General features: G+C 48.2%; 11 protein-coding genes across 11 annotated transcripts; 5 read left to right on the forward strand and 6 right to left on the reverse strand.

The window, feature by feature from the left end:
• Positions 1-1,049: 1,049 nt before the first annotated feature.
• FIESC28_10032 (uncharacterized protein) lies at positions 1,050-2,459 on the forward strand (the record flags this gene model as incomplete). Its single annotated transcript, XM_031164167.1, has 2 exons — positions 1,050-1,329; positions 1,393-2,459. The coding sequence occupies 2 exons, from the start codon at positions 1,050-1,052 to the stop codon at positions 2,457-2,459; spliced, it is 1,347 nt and encodes a 448-aa protein (XP_031011749.1).
• Positions 2,460-3,015: 556 nt separating this feature from the next.
• Positions 3,016-6,294, reverse strand: FIESC28_10033 (uncharacterized protein; the record flags this gene model as incomplete). The annotated part of the gene is made up of 3 exons (XM_031164168.1): positions 3,016-3,244; positions 3,290-6,188; positions 6,237-6,294. The coding sequence occupies 3 exons, from the start codon at positions 6,292-6,294 to the stop codon at positions 3,016-3,018; spliced, it is 3,186 nt and encodes a 1,061-aa protein (XP_031011750.1).
• An 828-nt stretch (positions 6,295-7,122) lies between these two features.
• On the forward strand, positions 7,123-9,140 carry FIESC28_10034 (uncharacterized protein; the record flags this gene model as incomplete). The annotated part of the gene is made up of 3 exons (XM_031164169.1): positions 7,123-7,280; positions 7,327-7,354; positions 7,401-9,140. 3 exons carry the CDS (start codon positions 7,123-7,125, stop codon positions 9,138-9,140), a joined length of 1,926 nt encoding a protein of 641 aa, XP_031011751.1.
• Positions 9,141-9,334: 194 nt separating this feature from the next.
• On the reverse strand, positions 9,335-10,485 carry FIESC28_10035 (uncharacterized protein; the record flags this gene model as incomplete). Its single annotated transcript, XM_031164170.1, has 3 exons — positions 9,335-10,136; positions 10,182-10,347; positions 10,395-10,485. 3 exons carry the CDS (start codon positions 10,483-10,485, stop codon positions 9,335-9,337), a joined length of 1,059 nt encoding a protein of 352 aa, XP_031011752.1.
• A 2,330-nt stretch (positions 10,486-12,815) lies between these two features.
• Positions 12,816-13,249, reverse strand: FIESC28_10036 (uncharacterized protein; the record flags this gene model as incomplete). Its single annotated transcript, XM_031164171.1, has 2 exons — positions 12,816-13,128; positions 13,176-13,249. 2 exons carry the CDS (start codon positions 13,247-13,249, stop codon positions 12,816-12,818), a joined length of 387 nt encoding a protein of 128 aa, XP_031011753.1.
• A 282-nt stretch (positions 13,250-13,531) lies between these two features.
• Positions 13,532-14,149, reverse strand: FIESC28_10037 (uncharacterized protein; the record flags this gene model as incomplete). The annotated part of the gene is made up of 1 exon (XM_031164172.1): positions 13,532-14,149. The coding sequence occupies one exon, from the start codon at positions 14,147-14,149 to the stop codon at positions 13,532-13,534; it is 618 nt and encodes a 205-aa protein (XP_031011754.1).
• A 229-nt stretch (positions 14,150-14,378) lies between these two features.
• Positions 14,379-15,659, forward strand: FIESC28_10038 (uncharacterized protein; the record flags this gene model as incomplete). The annotated part of the gene is made up of 3 exons (XM_031164173.1): positions 14,379-14,455; positions 14,506-15,099; positions 15,434-15,659. 3 exons carry the CDS (start codon positions 14,379-14,381, stop codon positions 15,657-15,659), a joined length of 897 nt encoding a protein of 298 aa, XP_031011755.1.
• A 278-nt stretch (positions 15,660-15,937) lies between these two features.
• Positions 15,938-18,597, forward strand: FIESC28_10039 (uncharacterized protein; the record flags this gene model as incomplete). The annotated part of the gene is made up of 6 exons (XM_031164174.1): positions 15,938-16,276; positions 16,325-16,600; positions 16,644-16,870; positions 16,922-17,060; positions 17,110-18,291; positions 18,337-18,597. The coding sequence occupies 6 exons, from the start codon at positions 15,938-15,940 to the stop codon at positions 18,595-18,597; spliced, it is 2,424 nt and encodes an 807-aa protein (XP_031011756.1).
• Positions 18,598-18,684: 87 nt separating this feature from the next.
• Positions 18,685-19,462, reverse strand: FIESC28_10040 (uncharacterized protein; the record flags this gene model as incomplete). Its single annotated transcript, XM_031164175.1, has 3 exons — positions 18,685-19,263; positions 19,311-19,393; positions 19,441-19,462. 3 exons carry the CDS (start codon positions 19,460-19,462, stop codon positions 18,685-18,687), a joined length of 684 nt encoding a protein of 227 aa, XP_031011757.1.
• Positions 19,463-19,616: 154 nt separating this feature from the next.
• On the reverse strand, positions 19,617-21,374 carry FIESC28_10041 (uncharacterized protein; the record flags this gene model as incomplete). Its single annotated transcript, XM_031164176.1, has 2 exons — positions 19,617-20,051; positions 20,100-21,374. The coding sequence occupies 2 exons, from the start codon at positions 21,372-21,374 to the stop codon at positions 19,617-19,619; spliced, it is 1,710 nt and encodes a 569-aa protein (XP_031011758.1).
• A 525-nt stretch (positions 21,375-21,899) lies between these two features.
• Positions 21,900-22,457, forward strand: FIESC28_10042 (uncharacterized protein; the record flags this gene model as incomplete). Its single annotated transcript, XM_031164177.1, has 2 exons — positions 21,900-21,945; positions 21,994-22,457. 2 exons carry the CDS (start codon positions 21,900-21,902, stop codon positions 22,455-22,457), a joined length of 510 nt encoding a protein of 169 aa, XP_031011759.1.
• Between the last annotated feature and the right edge of the window lie 363 nt (positions 22,458-22,820).

Below are 22,820 nucleotides of genomic sequence, written 5' to 3' on the forward strand. Positions count from 1 at the left end.
TTTTTTTTTTTTTTTTTTTTACGAGGTCACCTCATGCCACATGTTATTGTTTACTCCAAGTACTGTACTGTAAGAACAAAGTCTACATTGCTTGTGGCTGTAATTGTATAGAGACACAAGTAGAGTACTGATAATCAGGCACAGTCTCCTGTTCCCGTCTAAGCCATTAAATACCCCTGCAAGTATAAGCCCCTCTTGTAAACGTCACAGTGGAGGGCAAAAATTTCTCTCACCTTACCTTCAAGACACAACCGAACGACCTAGACTTGGATAGAGAGTAAAGAACCTCCACATTTCTTGCCCCCTGCCGAACCAACCACTGGAAATAGAATCAGCACAGACTGTGACTGAACTGGGCTTGGAAAAACAACCTCCATCTTTTCTGTCTTGGGTCAAGACCATATAAAAAGGACTTGCCGTCTCCCCCATCTTTTCCCTCTTTTCTTCCTGTTACCCGACTTTTCTGTCAATTATCTTGTCAACGTTAACTCTATAACTTTAACTCACCGTTGATATCAACCCGTTGATATCAATAACATAACCCGTTGAGCAACTGTTCTCAGTAGCTCTACCTCCAACCAAAAACTCGACCTGCCTTTGGTCTCGAAAAAGGCACCATCTTCACCACGGCTCCTCCGGCCGTGAGCTTCGTCAGTGACAAAGATTTCAGCCTCTGCAAGCCTTCCCACATCATCAACGCGATCCCCCCTCCCGTCGCTATTGCTGCTCGACGATAACAACCTCCTCGATCTCTCCGTCTTGCAACATCCAAGACCCGACTATACTCCCCCGTCGTTCTTCGACACCCGTCAGCTGCCGCATAGGAGGTACTTGAAGGTTCTTCCTCTCGCCGAGGAAGAGTCGAGGAGGCCTCGCCAAATCACCGAGGGAAACGTTTGCTACCGTTCCCGACCACCTTAACACCCATTCCGAAATCTTCGGTTTAATCACTCTTTCACTCTTGTCTTTTACGACAACTTGCAAGTCTCTCCCGGACTCAATTCCCTCGTCAAAACTCCCTCCAACAAACCCCCAGAAACGTTTGGGATATGGTTATGGCAACGGCTGTCCTCGACACTTACAACCACAATGTCAATCATCCTCATATCGCATTAAAGAAACCCCTACTTCAGGAACCTCTTGCGCAACATGACTTGATTACCCCCAAGCAACTCATCGGTCAGGCTCTCCACCAGCGCGTGGAGGCCATTGACCATGAGATGTGTGAGCCTGGTGACGAAGATACCTTCTTCGTTGCCGACCTCGGCGAGGTCTACCGCCAGCATCTCCGCTGGAAGAAGAATCTCCCTCGGGTCCGGCCTTTCTATGGTAAGCAACCACCACGTTTTCTGTGTAACACCGTGTCACACAACCACTAACACATACACACAGCCGTCAAGTGCAACCCCGATCCTCAGATCATCAAGCTTCTGTCTGAGCTCGGCACCGGCTTCGATTGCGCCTCCAAGACCGAGATCGAGCAGGTTCTGTCTTCAGGCCTCAGCCCCGACCGCATCATCTACGCCCAACCCTGCAAGACCAACTCGTACGTCCGATACGTCAAGTCTGTGGGCGTCAAGCAGATGACCTTTGACAATGCCGATGAGCTCTACAAGATCGCCAAGCTCTACCCAGGAGCCGAGCTCTTCCTCCGCATCATGACCGACGACAGCGAGTCCCTCTGCCGCTTCAGCATGAAGTTTGGTGCTGCCATGGACACCACCGAGGCTCTTCTTGCTCTGGCCAAGGACCTTGGTCTCAACGTTGTTGGCGTCAGCTTCCACGTTGGCTCTGGTGCCTCTGATCCTCTTGCCTTCTTCAAGGCTGTTCGCGATGCCCACACTGTTTTCCAGCAGGCTCGCGACTTTGGTTTTGCCATGCGCACCCTTGATGTTGGTGGTGGTTTCTGCGGCGACACTTTCGAAGCTATGGCCACTGTCCTCCGTGGCGCTCTCGACGAATTCTTCCCGCCTCACAGCGGTGTCGAAATCATCGCCGAGCCCGGTCGTTACTATGTTGCCACTGCTTTCACCATCGCCTGCAACATCATCGCTCGCCGCACCGTTGAGGACCCCACTCTCGATGGCAAGGGATACATGCTGTACGTCAACGACGGTGTTTACGGAAACTTTTCCAACATCATGTTCGATCACCAGCAGCCCACCGCAAAGGTCCTCCGCGCTTCCGGCAAGACCCTTTTCGACACTGCTGTAGCTGAGCCTACTCCCGTAGGTGAAGGCTTCGAGTACTCCATCTGGGGTCCTACCTGTGACGGTATCGATCGCATCACTGACAGCACTCGCTTCGACCCCATTCTCGATGTTGGTGACTGGCTTTACTTTGAGGATATGGGCGCTTACACCAAGTGCTCTGCCACTCAGTTCAACGGTTTCTCCAACGCTCACGACGTTATCTACGTCTGCAGTGAGCCTGGTGCCAAGGCCCTTCTCGGCCTGTGATCTTTGTTAGATCATGCTAGACCAGTTGGCTAGCGGAAATGTTTCTTTCGTTTTCTCTTTGGAGAATCTTTTTGTTATACGATTTGAGATCCAGTAAAATGGATAACGACACAGAACTGTTCAGATGAGAACTAGAAAAGACAGAGAAGAAATAGATAGACTCACTAGATAACCTAATCTTAATAAAGTCTGTCTTGGAACTTGTTACTGGTAATCATCTTATACGTGTCTACTGAAACTTGTTGTTCAACAATGATTCATAAGACGAGTGCACCTTCATCATTCACGAGATCAATGCAACTTCTCAGGGTATTATTTATTCATTGCTCAGTTGCACGTATACATACATTCCTGAGAACACCAAAATCAACCATGTATCGTAACGCAGCCTGCTGTGCTAGCGCCTAACTCCTTGCTCCGTATCCGATCCCAGTAGCTAAGAGCCACATAGTGTGCAGCACCTCTACCCGTGTGTGGGTAGGACTAATCGTGGGACAAAACAATAGATGTCGTTGAAAACATCTCAATACCAAAATGTACAGATAGAATATCAGTTCTAAGAACCACGGAAAAGGAACTGCATGTCCTCGGGGGTGAGAGACTCCATAGCCTTATCGTCAGCGTTGACGGTAGAGTGAATCATGTTGGTCTTCTTCTCCTGAATCAGCACCATTCGGCTTTCGACCGAATCTTCGATGCAAAGACGGGTGATTGTGCAGGGTCGAGTCTGTCCAATACGATGGCATCGATCGGCAGATTGCCATTCTGCAGCTGGGTTCCACCATCTACAGCTGTTAGTAGAGACCATTGGAAGGGGCTGATAAACTTACGGGTCAACGATGAAGACTCGAGAGGCTTCAGTCAGGTTCAGTGCTACACCACCAGCCTTGAGCGAAACGAGAAAGCATTCAACATCCACATTGTTCATGAAATGCTCAATAGAAGCCTGTCGCTGAGCAGGAGTCATGCTACCGTCAAGCATCACTGTAGTGATACCAGCTCGACGGAGACGCCACTCAATAAGCTGCAACATGGTGGTGAACTGGGAAAAGATGATTGACTTGTGTGAGGCATTGTCAGAACGGAGCTTGTGCAGCTCGTGAACAAGAAGCTCGATCTTGGAAGATGAGGTCCAGTTCTCCATCTTGATTCTGTTGATGATAGAGTTCTTCTTGACAAGATTCTCGTCCTGTTCAATCTCTGGCTGTTCGAGATCGATCGACAGAGGAATGTGGCAACGAGGGCAGTCAGGCTCATCAGTCGAGCGGACGTAGCTACCGACACAAGCTCGGCAAAAGTCGTGCTTACACCTAGATCGCACGGTATCTTCAGCTGGCTCGTCGCAAATGCAGCATACGAGAATGTTCTGTCCACCTTCGGCATTCTTCTTCAAGAGCAGATCGGGATGGTCAGCAACTTGTCGCATCTGCATGATGAGACCGAAAATGTTGGCATAGTTGTTGAGGAGAACACCCTGTGCAACATATGTATCGAATTTGCGCTGACCGTTGGTCATGATACTGTTGGCAAAGTCGTTCTCGACCTCTCCGAAAAACTGATGGTCGACGTAGATTTCCTTGACAGGAAGCTCCATAGAGTTGGTATGATCCTTCTTCAGACGACGGAGCATGATACGATCGGTCATCAGTCGAAGGTTCTTGAAAGCTTCGGTTCCTGGTCCCCTGTTACCATACTTCTGAATGGGGTTCAGAAGCTCTTGGTTGAAGACGGAAACGTGCTGCATTCCTGCATGCTGACAACCAGAACAGCGGCTGTGTTCATCCATGGACCACTCGAGCATCGAGCAAGGGCACTGTTTGCAAAGGTAAGATGCAAAGGGGGTAATGTTCAAGAAGCGAATTAGGGAGAAAAACTCGCCGATTCGGTTCTGGAGAGGTGTACCAGTCAAGCACCATCGGTAGTTGGTCTTGAGAGCAAAGCATGCTTTGGCAGTCATGGTGGTTCGTGTCTTAATGCAGTGCGCTTCGTCCAAAATGATTCGATGGAAGTTGAGCGCGTGAATGACACTCTTCTCCTTGTAAATACCATCCTTTCGTTTGAACCCCTTCTCCTGCTTGCGGTAGATCGACTCAAGACTGTTGTACGACATCATGATTACATCGTACTTCTTGAGCTGGGCGACAGTGATCCCTTTGGTCTTTTGATTTGTACCATGGTAAACGAAAGTCTTCAGAGTGCCATCAGTATAGGACTTGATCTCCGACTGCCATTGCATCAAGGCAACGGGAGGCACAAGGACCAAGGATGGCTGCTTCGCAGGGTAATCCGACATTATCAGAGATACTGCCTGAATAGTCTTACCCAGACCCATTTCATCACCTAGCAGTCCACCTCTCCACTCTCCCTTCTCCATTTCCAGCATCCAGGCTAGACCTTCAAGCTGGAAGGGCTTGAGTTGGCGTGAGATATTTTGAGGCTGGGGGGCTTTTGTGGCCTTGATGACAGGCATGTTTCTCAGAGTATCCCACATTGTTTCAATTTCAGGATGGTTCTTGACCAAACGCTCGCGCTCCCTAATGTGGCGCTTGGTTCGACGGCCCGCAGTGAAACCTCGTCTCTGGGCGATAGGAGCAACAGACCTGTTGCCATCTCCATCAGTATCGCTAGTACCGGTGTCCAGGGAAGCCTCAATGAGGGAATCGTAGTTGTTGTCGTCAGATGACACGGCCGAACCCAAATCCCTCTCAAGAGCATCAAGTTCATCGCCTGAGGGGCCGTCGTCCAGCGCAGGTGCAGCGGTAGATTGCTGGGCTGCGGCAACGACAGGCTTTCTGCGGTGGGTTGCGATGGTACGCACTGGCTGTTTTCCCTTGGCCTTTCTGGATCTTAATGGGACGTCTTCGTCGCTGGAGTACTCGTCATCTTCCTCCTCACTGACTTCATCCTCTGAAGGAAACTCATCACCGTGTGAGCTCAGAGATGATTGTTCGTCCTGTGCGTCCTCGTATGCCATTCCAACAGCAACCTCAGCATCCATGTCAATGTCTTGTTCATCAGAGTCGGGGATGACTCTCTGCTTCTTTGATGGGTTTCCTCTTTTGGAGCTTGTTTCAGTTAAAGACCGTTGTCGCTTGACCGAGGTTTGGGGGGTAGGAGCATTTGACAAAGAAGGTCTACCGCTTCTGCGCAAGGGAAGAGTCGGCGAAGGAAGAGCTGGCTCATGGTCGTAACCTTTCTGAATACGGCGAGCTGCTTGAGCGTTCCGAGAAAATTCCAGAAGATCATCATCCTCATCCTCGGAATCTTCAATGACTCTTGATTTGCCTTTGCCCCTTGGCTTCATTGAGTACGCACTGTTGCGCAAACCTCGCTCACGGTCAATGGTATGCGAGGCAGAAGGAATGACAACCTCGACTTTTACATGATCACCGGCTGCTGGGGTCGCTACTTTGCTCGAGGCCGGAGTTGAATAATCACTCTCCGACTCGAGGTCCTTGGGGGTGGGCACTGATGATACAGACTCGCTCTCAGCAACAGGAGCCTTGCTTGGGCGTCCGCGGCGTCTGGCAGGGACAACATCGGGGGTTGGTGACTGCACAGAAATGGATGCATCGGCCTCAACAATGCTCTTCCTAGGACGACCTCTTGGTCGTGCAGTTGAAGCCGCCTGGACTTCTGCGTCTGGGGCGGGAGTTGTGGCAGTAGAAGTAGCTTGACTTCTCAAAGAACGGGTCACACGACCTGATGCAGTTGATGGCTCTCGAGAGGCTAGTAATTGTTAGAAGTGGAAAATCTACTTTCATTTGATAAGCTCACCATCTGCTGCCGACGAGGCAATGGGAGTCCCTCGAGTCGAAGGGCGACCGCGGGCCATGATGTCAGTCTATACAAGGGTATGCGATCGACTGTGATGCGACGAAGGATTTTTGGGGATGTGTAGCTGCACGATGATGGAGAAATGAGAGGGATGTCTTTTGCGATTTGATTTCGCAATAAAGAAAGATCTGACGATGGGAGCCTGATGACAAGTGAAGGGCGGCACTTGAACCCCTGCTTATCTGCACAGGTGTAAATGCAGTGACAATGAATGGTGACCGTGAATAGAGACAAACGAAGTCACTGCGGGCAACAACAAACAGACAATGAATGAAGCAGGCAACAACAATATTTGACTAAAAGAAGTCAAAAGAAAAGTCTCAAGACCAGATGATGAGAATAAAACTTAAGACGAAAGGTGAAAAAAAGTAAAGTACAATTGAGGCAAGTCGCCACCAAGCTCCTTTTTCGGGGGCGTTCCTGCCTACTTCAGCCGTTCAAAGGGAACCCCAATTCACGGTTCACAGTGTCAGGGAAAGAACACCCCGCTACGCGCAGGCACGTGTCAGGGGCAAGGGGGTCTAAATTGTCGATCTGATTGGGGTGCATCGTGCCTGGATCCTCGATTTACCACCTAAAATGCCTGTTTGGAAGCCGATTGCATCACGTGACACGGTGTCAATCTCGTGCGAGGGGGGCGGCAGCGGGAACGCCACTGCACCTGCCCGACTCGCATGAATTCTGTGTTTTGCGCCGACTCCTTTTAAAGCTTGATTTTTTCTTCCCCGTTAAGTTTTAGGGGTTCATCGTGGTCGCAAAATCTGGGGGAACATTTTCCTGCACAAGTCTTTCGTTTTGAGGTGCATACCACGATCTTTTAACAACCATGTATGTTTCTTCCGTCAACGTCATGACTCTGAGTGGCGATAAGCTTATCATATTTACAGGGCGAGATCAACAAGGAGCAACAATCAGGCTCAAGACCAAAATGGGCAGAATGGAAACCAAAATCAGCCCGCCAGACGTGCTGTTTATGGACCGTAAGTTTGGATATGCGACTGATATACATATAAAAGCTAACATTTACTAGCCAATCCGCTTTGACTGATTTCCTGGCCGTGAGTGTTCTTGTAGCTCAACTAAGACCATACTGACCAAGTTTAGTCGCACAACATCTCTGCCGCCCAAATTCGTTCGACCGCAGATGCTCGCCGAAGACAAGCTGCGCAAGATTCTGCGCAAGATGTCAACGGTAATGGGGAATCTTCTGCCGCTGGCGCCGGACTCGCTGGCTCTCCAGACGATAGTGACGAAGCCTCGACAAAGCGCAAGCGGGAGCAGGAAAAGCAGCAACTCGCAAAGATCAAGAAGACCAAAGCTTTCAAGAAGCGCAAGAAGAACAACGACGACCAATCCGATGACGATCTTGCCCGAGAGATCATGAACATGGACGGCTACGCTGGCCCTATGCCCGGTCAGATGGAGAACTGCGAAATCTGCGAGAAACGATTCACCGTCACACCTTACTCGGTAGCTGGTCCAAATGGTGGACTTCTTTGTGCCCCATGTGGAAGGGAGGTTGCGAAGGAACGACAAGGCGCAGTGAAGAAGAAACCCAAGAAGCAGGCTCCTGCTGCGGGTGGTGTTGGCAGACGCCGTGCGATTCAAAGTCGAATTCTTGATGGTGATGTCGGCACCAAGAGTTTGGCTACTCTCTGTGTTCAGACCCTTGCCAAGAATGTCGATCTGGCTGACAGTCTTGGAGATCTTCCCGATCATCTCATTGATAAGATCGCCCGAATGTTTTCCAAGCGCCGACTGCTAAAGACCGAAACTCTGCCTCTCTTCGTTCAACCCACGACCGAGAGTGTGCACATCTACGATGGCTCAAAGCTCACGGAGAATGACTACATGTCGATCTTCCAAATCGCCCCAAAACTCCAGCACCTCAAGATTCGATGCGGTATCCAGTTCAAGGACGAAGTGATGGACTATTTGTTGACTCGTGACACTGCTCTGGAAACTTTCTACCTCCACGGAGCGAACCTTTTGAGTGAAGACAAGTGGCATGAGTTCATGAAAGCCAAGGGCCAATGGCTCAAGGGAATTCAAGTATACTACACCGACAACCACTTTGGGGACGATACTATTACCGCGATGAAAGACCACTGTCCCAACTTGAAGCGACTCAAGATTGAGAACAACCAAAAGGTCACCAACGATGGTGTCAAAGCGATTGCAGACTTGACATCTTTGGAACATCTCGGACTTCAGCTGCAGAACAAGACTCGATCTGACGCTTACTGCAAGGTCATTCGGAGCATCGGCGCCAATCTTCAGACTCTGTCTCTCAAGATTGTGCCTAGCATCGATGATGCAGTATTGCGAGCTATTCACGACAACTGTCGATCTCTCACCAAATTTCGCATCACTGATAGTGAGACCATGACTGATTTTGGGTTCGCTGAGTTGTTCAACAACTGGGCCAATCCCCCACTATCCTATATCGACCTTCAAAAGTGTCGACAGGTCGATGCGAGAATGCCCCGAGAAAACCCCGATAACATTGGTCTCTGCAGCGATGGATTCAGAGCGTTGATGGCTCATTCTGGTCATAAACTTCAGTATCTCAACATCCACGCATGCCGTCACATCTCACGTGAGGCTTTTGAAGAGGTCTTCGATGAAAATGCTCGATACCCTGCGTTGAAAGAACTGGAGATCAGTTTCTGTGAAGAGGTGACCGATTTCATTCTGGGCTCCATCTTCCGCGCTTGTCCCAACATTCGCACGGTCAATGTGTTTGGATGCATGAAGGTGAAGAGTGTCCGCGTGCCCCGTGGTGTGATTCTTGTGGGCGTCCCCAACGCGCAGGGTATGGTCGTTGAGGGATCTGATGATTAATTCCGTGCACCAAAAGCGAGTTCATTTGGAGTTTGGAGTTTGTGACACACAACCGAGTATTTCTGTTAGGGATATCCAATGCATGGCGTATGGTCACGATGCACTCAGCTAGTCAATGAATTATTGTACTTTGAACTTGTTTATTTGTATTTGTGAAATTAATCATGGTATATCATTACTGCGTAAATGTCGTACTATGACGTGCGTGCGGCGTTGTTCTTGACATACTCCTTATCCATCTCGACATAGTTGTTGAGCTTCTTCTCAAGCTCAGCATCGGTCATAGGAGCAGCCCTCTCAGAGATGTCCTCACGCTTGGCGCTTCTGTATCTTCGGCTTCTCCAAGAGATACCACCACCAGAGCAAGCATCAGTCTCCTGCAAGTAGTGCAGGTGAGCATCGATATCCAATCCAAGGGTTCCACCGTTGCACTTGAGGTTAGCACTACCCTCGCAGACCTTGATGTCATTGATGGTGTAGTCAACCTTGTTGCCTCCCGCACCAGACAGCCAGTACTCGGGGGATGTGTGGCGGTATCCAAAGACCAGAGGAGGAAGTCTGGGAACAGGGTCCTTGGCATTGGTAACGCGGAACTCTCCACCAGCTTGGTTCGAGATGAAACCAGCGAGCTGGGAGTTTCCAACTCGGGGGGAGCCGTAGGTGTAGATGTCAACGGGTGTTCCACCAACTCGAAGGTTTGCAGCGCCTAGTGTAGCGACGGCACCACCTAGTGAGTGACCTGTGGCAATGACTTTGAACGAAGGGTTCGCCTTGCGGGCCTTTGCAACAGCAGCGGTTGCTGCGGCAGAAATCTCTTTCCATGCATTCTGGAAACCGCTGTGTACACCACAACCTGAGGTCAAGCTGCAGTCCTCCTGGCCGAAGTCGAGGTTGGTGAGCCAGTTTCGAATGTTTATGCTTCCTCGAACGGATAGGACGATTTCCTTTCGTGAAGAGTCGGTCGAAACGTAGCCGCCAATACCAGTCTTAGAACCACTAGATGTGTAAGTTGAAGTCATCAGATTCTGCTGTGGTACTTACGTGAAGGATGCCACGATAGTAGCACCGTTGGACTGGACTGTTGGACAGCCATTGTTTCCACAGGTGATCTTTGCACCAGCCGCGGCGTTGGAGTTGCAGTATGAGGCAGCACCGTGCTGGATGTAGAACTTGAAGTTGCCAAAGTCACCGTTGGAGACAGCAACAGCTAGATATGTCAGTATAGGTAACTGTGTAGGGATGGAGAATGTTTACCTCTTTCATCGAGAGCCTTGGCGTAGTCCTCAACGCTCAGAGGACTGGCCACAGCAAAGGTGGCAACTGAGAGGAGTGACAGGACACGCATCTTGACAGGCAAGGGTAAGGATCAAGGGTATAAGTGATAGACAAGCTGTAACAAGGTGCAACTCCCTCAGAAAGAATGCTGAATACTGAAACTGGCCCTGATATCCCGACTTATAAGATCCCATATCGAGGGATGTGACAGCTTATATACTCTTTTGTAGCTTCACTTTTCCATCACAATACCCGCCCATAGCTTCTCACCCCATCTTGGCAAAGATGCTCACCCAGTATCAGTATAGTCGGTCTAATAACCGCCATGACCCAAAAACGAAATGAACCGCTCCGGCAGTAACAATGCTGTCCCTTGCCTTGTCCCTTGCCTTGTCCCTTGTCTTGTCCCTTGTGTGTGTTGAGGCCAGTCACCCCGCATTCTCGGCTTCCCTGATCCTGGTCAGAATAGTCACTTTTTTTCTGTTCTATAGATCTGACTTCTCTATTTTTCCTTGGTCCGTTTCCCTTGGGCCCGGAGTGAGCTTCCAATACAGGTAACGACGATCTCGGACCACGTGAGGGTCGTGATGGTTGCAGGGGTCACTCTTTAGCTTCTGTTACATCCTGGGAGGAGCATTTGCCAGGGCTTTCAAAATGTTGGGACGGTAGGGCTCTATCTCGAGTTGGGTGAATTTGAATAGGAGAAAAAATTTGACAAGTCTGGTGATTTGGTCGCGTCAATCGTAAGAGAGTGGTTGGTCCATAGTCTGAGACTTCAAGTCTAGTGTCACTGTGATGGAACGACCAATTATAGAAGATACTATAGAATATAGACCAAGAGATTTACCGCCGGAGCTATCAATATATCCAACAGCTTTGACCAACCATCTTTCACAAACACGACATCTATCACTTGCATCCGATCGACAAATGCAATGCCCAGAATGCGAACAACCTTGTCACAGCCTTGACCGCTATGCAACAATGTAATTCATTATTAATTTATCGCATCGAGAACCTTTTGTAGATAGTCAGGGATTGTAAGAGAAGGGACTTTTTGTTAGGTGGGGTGCCTTTTGAAGAAAACAGGTTTTTGTCAACTCTTTTGGGAATTATCTGGAGTTGAACAAGTGCCGATATCTGGGGAATACCGAATAGAGAATTAACCTAACCCATCAACATGCATTGGAGGACATGGAATATCGCTTTTACCCGTTCGTTTACTATAGTCACAACGATTTAATATAGCGACAATAATAACAACGCATGGCTTAATAGATTATCACAATATTCACACAAAAGCAATCAAGTTTCAGCTGTCAGACATCCAATTTCTTGACACCTACCGTTTTTATCGTTCTGCACACCATCTTGTCTTTTTGATGCATGGCGGGCCGATGTAAGCTGCATTTTATTGCACACCATTGTCGTCACCTTTGCTTGTGAGAGAAATGAGAGATAACATAACAAGTTTATGCACGCTCAGACAGGTCAAAAGAAATGACAACTGAAAAGAAATTCATGTTACTGATAATAATTAGTACACTCTTGGACTATCCTCATAGAAGCAGGTCTATCAATTCTATCAGCTTCTGGATTAGTATTGCTTTTACACAACTCACTTGACACTTTGCAGTTTCAGGTGTAATTGTCTGCTAAATATATACTTGGCATCAATAATCGATTCAAAAACAGTTACACTAGTCTTAGATACTACCCAACTACAACGCGCTCCAATACACATCAGGCATTTCATCTTCACTTCTTCTCGATAATCGCTCACTAGTTCGCTCCCGCTTACTGCGTACCTGATGATCGGCGCACCCAAGACCTGCAGGTGGTCACACCAGCAATTAACCAGCCGAGGAACACACAGTCCTTGATGTTCACTTCCTGCCCTGACTAGAAGCCTGTGATTGTCACTTTGCGGGGTTTTAGTCGTCGTGATGGTGTTGAACTAGTTCCGGTGGACCAAGAACCCCAACTAGCACTGCATTCGATCTATCGGAACTACAGTTACCCTCTCCTCTTTCTCATTCGAGAATACGCTCCGAAGTCAGCTGCTTCGAATTGGCTTTTAACCTCCTTCCAAACTCGACGTCGACCACCTATCTGACACTCAACTGTCAGCTTCAATGACGTCTGCTCGTAATCTTTTGCATGATGAATCCCTGTTTAAACTTCAGCTTCGATGCAAGTTCAGTTGTCGAATGCAATTCCGCTGAGAAATAGTGCAAGATCTTTTGTTTTCGTAGTCTTTGTACAGAATTTCGTATCACGAGGGTGGCTTAGAGACATCAGGACCCCAGAAACCACCTCTCTCTATCCCTTTCTCGTATCGTACACATGCCACCGCGGCTTCATTGACGTGTCATCCAACCCCTCCAATGTTCTCGGCATCTACTGGGCAATGTGTCTTCGGCCCTTAATCTTCCTCCTGAGGAGAATCTTCCTTCCTGTCTTGCTTCGCTTTCGGACGAGGAAACCATGTCTGCGCTTCTGAACAAGTCTAGTGTGTCCGTTCATGGTGTTTCGAGGTCCGCAGCGAATTTGCATATCTCCCATCGCGGGGTGTGCTGAGATGGCGCTTGAAGGAACGATATCGGCCGAGGCAGCTGTCGAGGGGGTGAAGCTTGATGGGAGAACGCTTCTTCGGATGGCGCCGTTCATGGGAGTTAGGGAAGGTCGGAGAGGAACGAGAGTTGTGAATGTCCTAATGAGGTCAGAGATAGTTTGATAGAGGTATTTCGAGGGTCGTACCTGGGTGATTGAGAGAGGGACTTGGTCAGGACTGGGCGCGCGAGGCGCGTGATTGATGAGAAAATTGTGTTCATTGTGACTTGTAGCACGCAGCGTTGGAGAGACTGCGGCTGATGGGTTGATGTTGTCGGCGGTAGAGTTGATGATGTTGAATGTCAAAATTTTGGGCGAATCTCGGAATTGACGCCGCCATCATGGTGGGGCAGCTACCCTGTACTATGATGAGATGTCGAGATACAAACTCATGCGTACTAAACAATAACAGGTTTAGAACCAGGACGCTTCATGTGCATTTCGTTGATCTCCTGAATAATTTCGTCCGTCTTCGAACGCCATTCCAGCGAAAACTGAGTGTACTACGCCTGAACAGTTGACTTTGGGATATGCTCAAGCTCAGACTTGGTCAAGTATCGGCGCAAATATTCAAGAGCATCGCTCAAGTCGTAATCTTGGGCGCTATGCAGTCCACCCACGGACAGGCGATCGACTTTGCCACAGAAGGCGTATTCCCAAGGTGCAGCGAGTACGGTCAAGCCAGGCTCTTCAAAGATGACCTCCCTCTGGTTTAATGCCTGTGCAGTGAGTGAGTGTTGTTTGTCCTTGGGAATGAAGAATGCTGTGCGGTTGTTTAGCCAGTCTCTCGTCAACGTCTTGTCAATCTTGGATGCAGCCCGAACACCAGCTTTCAATCGCTCGAAGTCTTCTGCTGTCAAGTTGTTGTTGAAAAAATCGACATCGTGAGTAGTCTCACGGGACCTGAGGTAGATAGTATTGACAGCACCGCCGACAGCAATGATGGTTACGTGTCCTTTTTTCTTGTTGATTGCGGCTGCAACATTTGAGAGAGCAGCAAGTAGAGTCTCACGTCGAAAGGTTGAGGTAGAACCATCATGACCAGGGTTCCTCTCCGGGGCAAGTTGAAGCAAGGTGTTGACGCTTCTTTTCTGCTTCCAGTCAGATGCGGCTTGGCCCATGATGTTATAGCTGAACAGGTATTATGAGTTTGAAGCTTTAGAGACAGTAAAGAGGTAGGTGATAAAGAGGAGTGGGCAAGTGGTTGAAAGAAGTAAGAATATAGAGTAGGATTTTTAGAGACAAAGGATCAGGCAGCAATTACAGTGAAAATCAGTAATAAACAGTGACAGATAGCAGTAAATCGTATCGCTGTTGCCTATGAAAAAAAGCTAATCAAAATTAAATAAAATGTTCTTCTCCTACTCAACTCTACTCCAACACCTCAACAACACAGGATTCAAAATTACAAGCATTACACAAATACGGTTCGTAACCATCGGGCTTTTCCTTAATAATTTATACTGACATCTATCAGGTTACGCTCAGCATCCATGCCATTCCTTTCAGCTTTGCGCGTTGCCTGCGCGAATCTGGGCTGTTTTGGTGCGCCGACCAACATACACGACGATGCACCGAATGCCACTTGGTTACTTGAGCATCGATGCCAGCGCTATGGGAAACAAGCTTCCACCAAGGGCAAAACCCCTACTGCATCTCTCTATCGAATGTACGAGTATTTGGTCGTTGGGTATACTTTCGGCCTTCGCTCTGAGATTGAATACTTCTTCAATCAGCCTTGGTCTGTAAAGTCAATACCAGACCCTGAAGACCCAGATCCAGCCCGCTACGCGATCCTCGCCGTCCTTACTCACTATCTCGTTAAGGCCTTCAATCGACTTATCGAAAGAGGATTACCACGAGGATGCCCTGCAATCATCGATCCAGACACAGAGGCAAGGCTCCGGTCTCAGAAGGTAGTCCTTGAAGAACAGCCATCTTGGGTAAAATCTGTGCATCGTCTTAACGAGCCATTTAAAATCCCACTTGCATCTGGAGAAACACCAGCGAACACTACCCTAAGTGTCGAATTCTTAGCAATGAATATTTTTGTTGCTGAACCTCACGTTGCGTTCGTTTGAAGGGGGCAGGATGGTGGAATGACCGGGCGTGTTGGTTGTTGGTTGAGCTGATCCTCCTCCGGCCAGGTGATGACCTCAACCTGTGTTCTGGGATCAAATCATTTTTATCATCGACCCGGATATCATATTCCTACAGCATCTTATCGCCAGAAATACTCCAGAAACAAGCGAAGTCAGATAACTTGATCCTTCGGATTACCACTTTTGATTTAATTGTTGGTTGTTCAGCTTTGAGTCCTGCGCTCAACCCCTGCAGAAAGCTGAAGGAATTGCAACAACCAACAGCATATATGTACAACACTGCCCAATAACATCACAACCCAGTGTTTCAAAACTTCCAGTTGGGTCTACGTGGACTCGACCCGAACCTTATATGGTCTGTGAACTATTTTGGTTTCTGCACTCAGCAACTGGTGTTCTCAGAGATATCTGCACTGCCCCCGGTGTTGGCCAGAAATTCAGCCGTGTTTCTCATGAGCCAAGAGATGCTGTACCGGAAAAGGATTCGCGAAGTCCTTCAACTGGCGATATCTTCGCTTTGACACGATAAACCCTTGACTGCAAGTGGAGTTGAACAATACCTGGCGCCTAGTTGCATGGAAATTGATGTGATGGCATTGCAGACCTGCATACTTCCTTCATCAATTGAAAGATGGCATGGCGCAGTAGTTACGATACCAAGACCGAGCGGTTTCGGGAGGCATATAATCGCTGAAGTCCAAATTACGTAGAGAGCAATAAACCGTTTCTCTCTCCAATTGTCCAGATATCCTTATTTCGCTTTTCCTTTCTCACTTTTGCCATAGCATTTCATTAACTTATCCCATCATGGTTGGCCCAGTTGATGTTCTTACAATGCACTCTCAAACTCCCCCTCGAACTCCTTTCAAATCTACTGATGGACTTAGCCCTAACAAGCAGAGTTCAGTCCAGATACGGTCAGAGTCTCCTACTGACTCGGGTGTCGGGGACGTATTTGATGATGCTACCTCAACACCAAACCGCTCACCTCCCAGTATCGTTGAACCGGACGATTCCAAGAGCTCAATTCAGGCCGAGAAGGATACCATGCCAGAGGATCCATTTGATAGTCAGCACAATCGAATACTCTTCGATGCCATCGATGCGCTGCAGTCTTTTGGGGCTGGAGAGTTGAGCATTCCTCAGGTATATACCATCAAATGTGCGAAAAGGTGATATACTAACAAATGATAGCTCATCATTGTTGGAGGCCAATCTTCTGGAAAGTCGTCTCTTCTACAGAGCCTGACTGGTATCCCATTCCCCGTTGACAGCGGATGTTGCACTCGATTTCCTACTCGTATTGTATCTCGACGTACAGAACCAGACAGTGACGATTCCTTTCGCATCACAATTGATCCTGCTGAAGTCGACGTCCCCGGCCTCGACCCTGCTTCTGACAACATCAAGAACTATGAATGTAGTGGCAAGATCCTTACGAAAGAGAAGTTTGCCAAGGTTATTGAAGAGGTAAGCCTTTTGTTAGCTTCAATTATCACTGAGCTAATTCTAGCAGATTTCGTCCGAATTCATGGGCCTCCGAACGGGCATGGGGCATGACAGAAAGAACTTTGTAGCAGAGGTTCTCAAGGTCGAGTTGTCTGGCCCGCAACGCTCCTACTTTAGCATTCTAGATCTTCCCGGCACATTTCAGAACGCATCTACCGTCAACGAGACAGACCAAGCCAAGGTTGAAGGCATGGTCAGGGAATACATGAACAACGAAGACAACATTGTAATGTGAGTCACGTCATTTATTCCTCTAAAAATACTCATTCTAACCTTCCTCAGTTGTGTTGTTGATGCCCCTACGGACTTCGATCGACAGGAGATCTTGAGACTAGCAAAGAAGCCTATCAAACAGGACCGCTTCGTTGGTGTTTTCACGAAATGTGACATGGTTCAACATGAACCCGAAGCAGCAAAGAGAGTAAGTTCAGTGCACTCTTAGTCGTATACACCTTTCTAACGTCAATCAGATTGTATCAATTGCAACCGGCAACTCTACTCACAGTCTCGGAAGCCTTCGTGATGGCTGGTTCCTTGTTAGAAACCGAGCAGACAAGGATCCAGACTCTTTCGATCTTAGCACCGCAGAAAAGAAGCTATTTGGTAGAACTCCCTGGAACTCTGTTTCTCAAAGGCGCCTGGGGTCATCAGCGGCCAAATCATATCTCGGAACTCTCTTGAGTTCAAAGATCCGAGAATGCTTCCCAACACTTCGCACCACAATCCAGCACAACCTCGAAGAAAGGCTGCAAGAAAAGACCATGCTTGGGGAGCCTCGCCTTAGCCATGCCGCAAGACAGCAGTATGTTGTTGGCACTGTTCGGAAATATGAGGAGAAGGCACAAATTGCACTCGACCGTCCTGGATTTCTTCATCCTAGTATGGAAATCTGCAGAGAAGTCAGCCGTTTAAATGCTGAGTTTGACAAGTTCATGCGAACTCATGGCGGGACTTGGCACTTTGAAGATATTGATGTTGACCCTCTTGGTCTGATTGAAGAGCGCATGGCACTTCAAGCACAAGCCAGCGCTGAAGGTCGAACCGTTCCTCCTTATGCTCGGAAGGCCCCCAAGGCAGCAGTCGATGCCTCCTTGAACAAAGCATTCCCTGGTCTATCTGAGGTTCGAGACACGGACGATCTCATGAGAACAATCAATGAAAGATTATCGACATACCAAGTGTCTCAACTTGATGGGGTCATCAACCCTGATATTTATCCGGATATGTACCAAGAACAAGTCAAGAAGTGGACTGCTATTGCAGAGTGTCATCTCCGGCGCGTTGCTGCAACAGTCAGCAGTTGCACGGGCTCTATACTCGATGCTGTCTGCCCGCTCGAGGGAGATACGGGGCTTATGTCAAGAGAACTTAGAGCTCTACTGGCATCGTCATTCCGTCGATGTGAGGCTCTAGCATACGATCGTTGCAAATCCCAGTGTGAGATGGAAACGAGATGCACGAGGTTACAGTCTACTGGATCTCGATTTGGCGATGAAATCCTTAACTGGAGACGATTCAGATTCTTCGAAGCATTCAGCAACTCTTACACAGGCCCGGACAGCAACCTTGCTCTTTGCTTCAACTCCATTCACCCAAGTCTCCAGAAGAACATGGTTATCGATGTCCATGATGTACTCAAGGTCTATTATAAGGTATGGTAAATGCTTCTCTTCGACGAACAATACTAACTTGGCAAGATTTCACTGGATGCCTTCATTCGAAACGTCAACATGCATGTCATACAGTCATTCGTCACTGCTGAAGATGGTCCAGTTTGGGGTCTGAATACGAACCGAATTCTGGGTCTTTCGGAGGAAGAGATGAGGGTTGTTGGTGGAGAGAATGAGAATACTGCTAGGAGACGAAAGGAGCTTGAACATGATATTGAGAAGCTGCGTGGTGCTCTGGCTATTGTTGATAGGGCGACGCGACAGACAGCGAATTTGGAGAGGGATTGATGTAGGATATCGGCTGGTTGGAGTTAATAACATTTGTGTATAGGCAATGGTTCAGAATCTATTCCTGTGGTATATCGCTATAATGCCTCACTTGCTGTCCAGTTCATACTTCACTTCCGTAAACTCCTCTTCAGCCCCCTTCCACCAATCTCTCTTCAAAACCTCCTCCCACTCAATAGTCATCATAATCTCACCAAAGTAATTCACCTCTCCCTTCTGCACAAAACCCAACTTCTCAAACAAAGCTCGACTGCCCTTATTCCCCTCCTTGATCTTCACCATCAACCCCTTCAGTTCTTTCGCTCCATACTCGGCAAGTATTCCATCGATGTGCTTTCGGATATACACAAGTAGTGCGCAAACTGCTGCTCGACCAAGACCCTGTCCGCGATGCGATGGTGAGGCGATCATGACGTCTACTTCGCCAGTAACCCAGCCCGCATCTGCTGATTCATCTTCATCATCGCTTTCGTAGGGATATAGGAAGAAGTTGATGTCTCCGCGCATAAGGGCATCTGCGTCTGCTGTACCAGCTTTAATCGGTGCTTCTTGAGTGGGTGCGCAGACGATAAAGGTGAGTTTATCAGATGATGTGCGCCATGATTGTTGGTTCTCATATTCTTCATCCAAAGTCATCGGCTCTGAAGCTGTAGCTTCTTGAATGTCCTACGATGTGTGAGTTGAGTTGAGATGCAGATGGTGTGAGAGCTTACTGGATCTTGCATCCATGCGTGGTATTGTTGCACATGGTGTGCTTCGTATGGGACGAGCAAGGCCTTGCTTGTCGAAATAGCTACTGTTCATCAATAATCTGACCAGATTTATAGTGGGATTGATATTGACCTGTATTCTGGTTGATCTTCATTTTGAGGTTGATTGGTGTGAGTTGTGAGTTCAACGTTCTCACACCATTGGTGAAAAATGACTTAGATGGGGCACAAAAAGGTTTAACAACCACATACAGCAAATAGGAATAAATCTGATTTACACTATTATACATATTTTACAGCTCTCATCACTCATTTCTTTTCTTCGGAATCCTCTTGTTTACCATCTTTGGCCTCTTGAGCCAAGGCGCTCGCCACTTTCCCTAACCGATTCTTGGTCTTGCTCTTTGGTGCTTTGATTGGAGTGGTAGGTTCTTCAACGGCTGCAACAGGAGGGAAAAGAGTCGCAAAAGCATCGGGTTTGGCGCCCTTTGTTGGTAGAGCTGGTGTGCCATATTCGAGATCAGCGTCCTTGCGGGCGAATTCGATGGTGCGTCGCTCTGCCTTGACGCCTAGACCGTCTAGCAGCTTCTGAGCCTTGGTAGGCATAATTGGCTGGAGAAGAATGCCGGCAATTCGTACAGCTTCAGCGCATCGGAAGATGACCCAGTCAATACGAGTTCGAGCATTAGGGTCTGTGTCTTTGACCATCTTCCAAGGCTCGGTGTCAGAAAGGAGGCGGTTCGCCTAAGAAAGTTAGCAGCTTGTACGTTCAACAAGATGGGCATGAGTTACCTCTCTAAGAAGCTCAAAGATACCCCGTAGCGCGTTACTCAAGTTAATCTCGTCCATATCACGTCGGATAGTCTCTGGTGCGTTTTCCAACGTTGATTCAAGACTCATAAAATCGGGTTCAGTCCCTTGAAGCACAGTGCTCTCAAGGTTTTCGAATTTGCCATCCCGAGCAGCTTCAACAGAGCCCTTGGTCGACCATGCAAAGTTCTTATTGCGAGAAATGCGGTTGAACAAGTTTCCAATATTAGCCTGAAGCTCTTTTTCGTAGATGGCCATGATAGACTCGTTTGAATAGCTCATGTCACCCTTTAGACTGCCGTTTCGCATGAGAAAGTATCGTAAAGGGTCAAGATCCCACTTCTGCACGGCGGAGAAGGGGTTAACGACGTTTCCGAGCGACTTGGACATCTTGCGATTGGACATGGTCCAATGGTTGTGGCAGAGAATCTTCTTTGGTAGAGGGATACCAGCAGCCATGAGAAGAGCAGGCCAGTATACTGCGTGGAATCGAATAATGTCCTTGCCGACGACGTGGACATCTGCTGGCCAAGGACCCATGTCAGCATCGTCAACCTGCCACTTGGAGCCATATCCGGCTTTGGTGAGGTAATTGACGAGAGCATCTACCCAAACGTAGATGGTGCTGGTTGGATCTTCAGGATCTCTGATTCCCCAGTTCAATCTTGCTGTTGGGCGAGTAACTGAAAGATCCTCAAGTTTGTTCTCAACCCAGTGTCGTACTTCGTTCATGCGATGAGCTGGTTGGATCCAATCGGGGTTTTCGTCGTAGAACTTGAGTAGCTTGTCTTTGTACTTGGACAAAGGAAAGAACCACGTCTGCTCAGAAATCCACTCGACTTCGTTTCCTGTCTCAGTGCTAGCCATGATCTTACGACCAGTTTGCGGCACAACACTAGGTTCAACCAGATCCTCTGGGTAGAAGCATTCATCACTAACACAGTACCAGCCCTCATGCTTTCCCTTGTACAAGCCCAAACCTTCAGGAGCACGAGCCTTGAGAAGAAGCCAGAATTGCTGAACAACATCTTTATGGTCTTGATCAGTAGTTCGGATAAAGAAGTCGTGATCAATATTGGCAGCTTCAGCAAGACTCCTGAATTTCTCCGAGTTATTGTCGCACAACTCTTTGGGTAAAATACCCTCCCTTGAAGCTGCTTGTTGGATTTTCATGCCATGCTCGTCTGTTCCTGTACATAGGTAGGCTTCCTTGCCATTAATCACTTGCCATCGTTTAAGAACATCGGTCAAGACCATAGTATAAAGATGGCCAATATGGGGAGCTACGATCAATTAGCAAAGTATAGACTAAGATATAATAAAACTGACCAGCATTGACATAAAAAATAGGCGTAGTCACATAATATGGCTTCTCGTCAGAGCTCTTTGAGCTACTCCATCGTACAGTCGATGTTTGCAAGACTCGACATCCTGGTCGAATCAAACAAGACTGACGAGATAATCTCGACTGTACTTGTCGCAAGCCTTGTATTGATTGAAGATTGAAAGCTCTCATGACAATTTTAAGCTTCTAAGAGCTGTCGTTTGACAAGCGGAGATGGCGTTACCTGCATTTGACTTCGAGATGCCCCGGAAAAATGCACCGTGCGCATTGGTTTCTCCGATAACTGTCCATTTTTCATCATCGCAGGCAGGCATCGAAACTTTGTTGACAGTGAATCACATTGCGCCAACCACAATAATCTCGATACTCTTCACATCCTCCGGCTTTCATCCATTTCGATTATTTCTCCATTTACAAACACACATTCCAGTACCACTATGCCGGCCCCAAACAACACAAACGAGGTGGGAGCCTCGAGTAAAGGTTCGTCCTACCATCGCGAAAACTTGCTTGCAGACCTAACAAATACAGCGGCTGAGAACTTCACCACCCACTACTATGAAGCCGTCAACAGACACCAAGATCTCCTTCCCTTTTACATCAACTCATCGTCACGATATCCTGTCTCTGCTGACATCTCCATCAATGGCGCCGTCCTGCCTACACCCGCCGATTACTCGAAGCTCCTCGAAGTTCAAGGCAAGGACGTAAAGTACGATATCGAATCCCTCGACGCTCATGTCCTCAACCCGACGTTCACAATGGGCGCGCCCGAGAACATCTACGATAACGCAAAGAGAGAAAGAAACGGCGAGAAAATGAGCATTCTCGTCACCGTCATGGGAAGAGTGAAGTACGGAAAGGGCGAAGAGGCGCCGCAGAAGATGTTCAACGAAACATTCGTCCTCGTGCCCAACTGGGAGGCTATGACAAAGCTTCCTCCCAGAGGCATCAAGAAATGGTTGATCATGTCCCAAAACTTTCGCGCCCTGTAGGGATGGGCGACAAACGAGGAGATACCGACAACCACAACAGCAAAGGCTTTTGAGATGACCTTTGGAAGGGCTAGAAGTGCTCTTAGTGAGAATACCAACAAGGCCAACTCTGCTAAGCAGCCCCGAGTCAAGAAGGCATAGGATGCAGTTAATAATTCCCCAGAGGCAAACAGAGAGCGCCGGCCTAGACAGCGTCGACAAAGACGAAAGGCTTCCCCGGAGCATCAAAACACATTCAGAGTGGAGGATTTTATGGCGCATGCAGATGGCAATATGACTCTCGGATGATTACAGCTTTCATTCAGCTTTAGACTACTAGACAGGCAATGATTTAATGACACCCCATTTGTTTGCCTCGGAACG

The sequence above is a fragment of the Fusarium coffeatum genome (genome assembly GCF_003316985.1).
Source record: "Fusarium coffeatum strain FIESC_28 chromosome Unknown BRIP53273_contig_282, whole genome shotgun sequence".
NCBI lineage: Eukaryota > Fungi > Ascomycota > Sordariomycetes > Hypocreales > Nectriaceae > Fusarium > Fusarium coffeatum.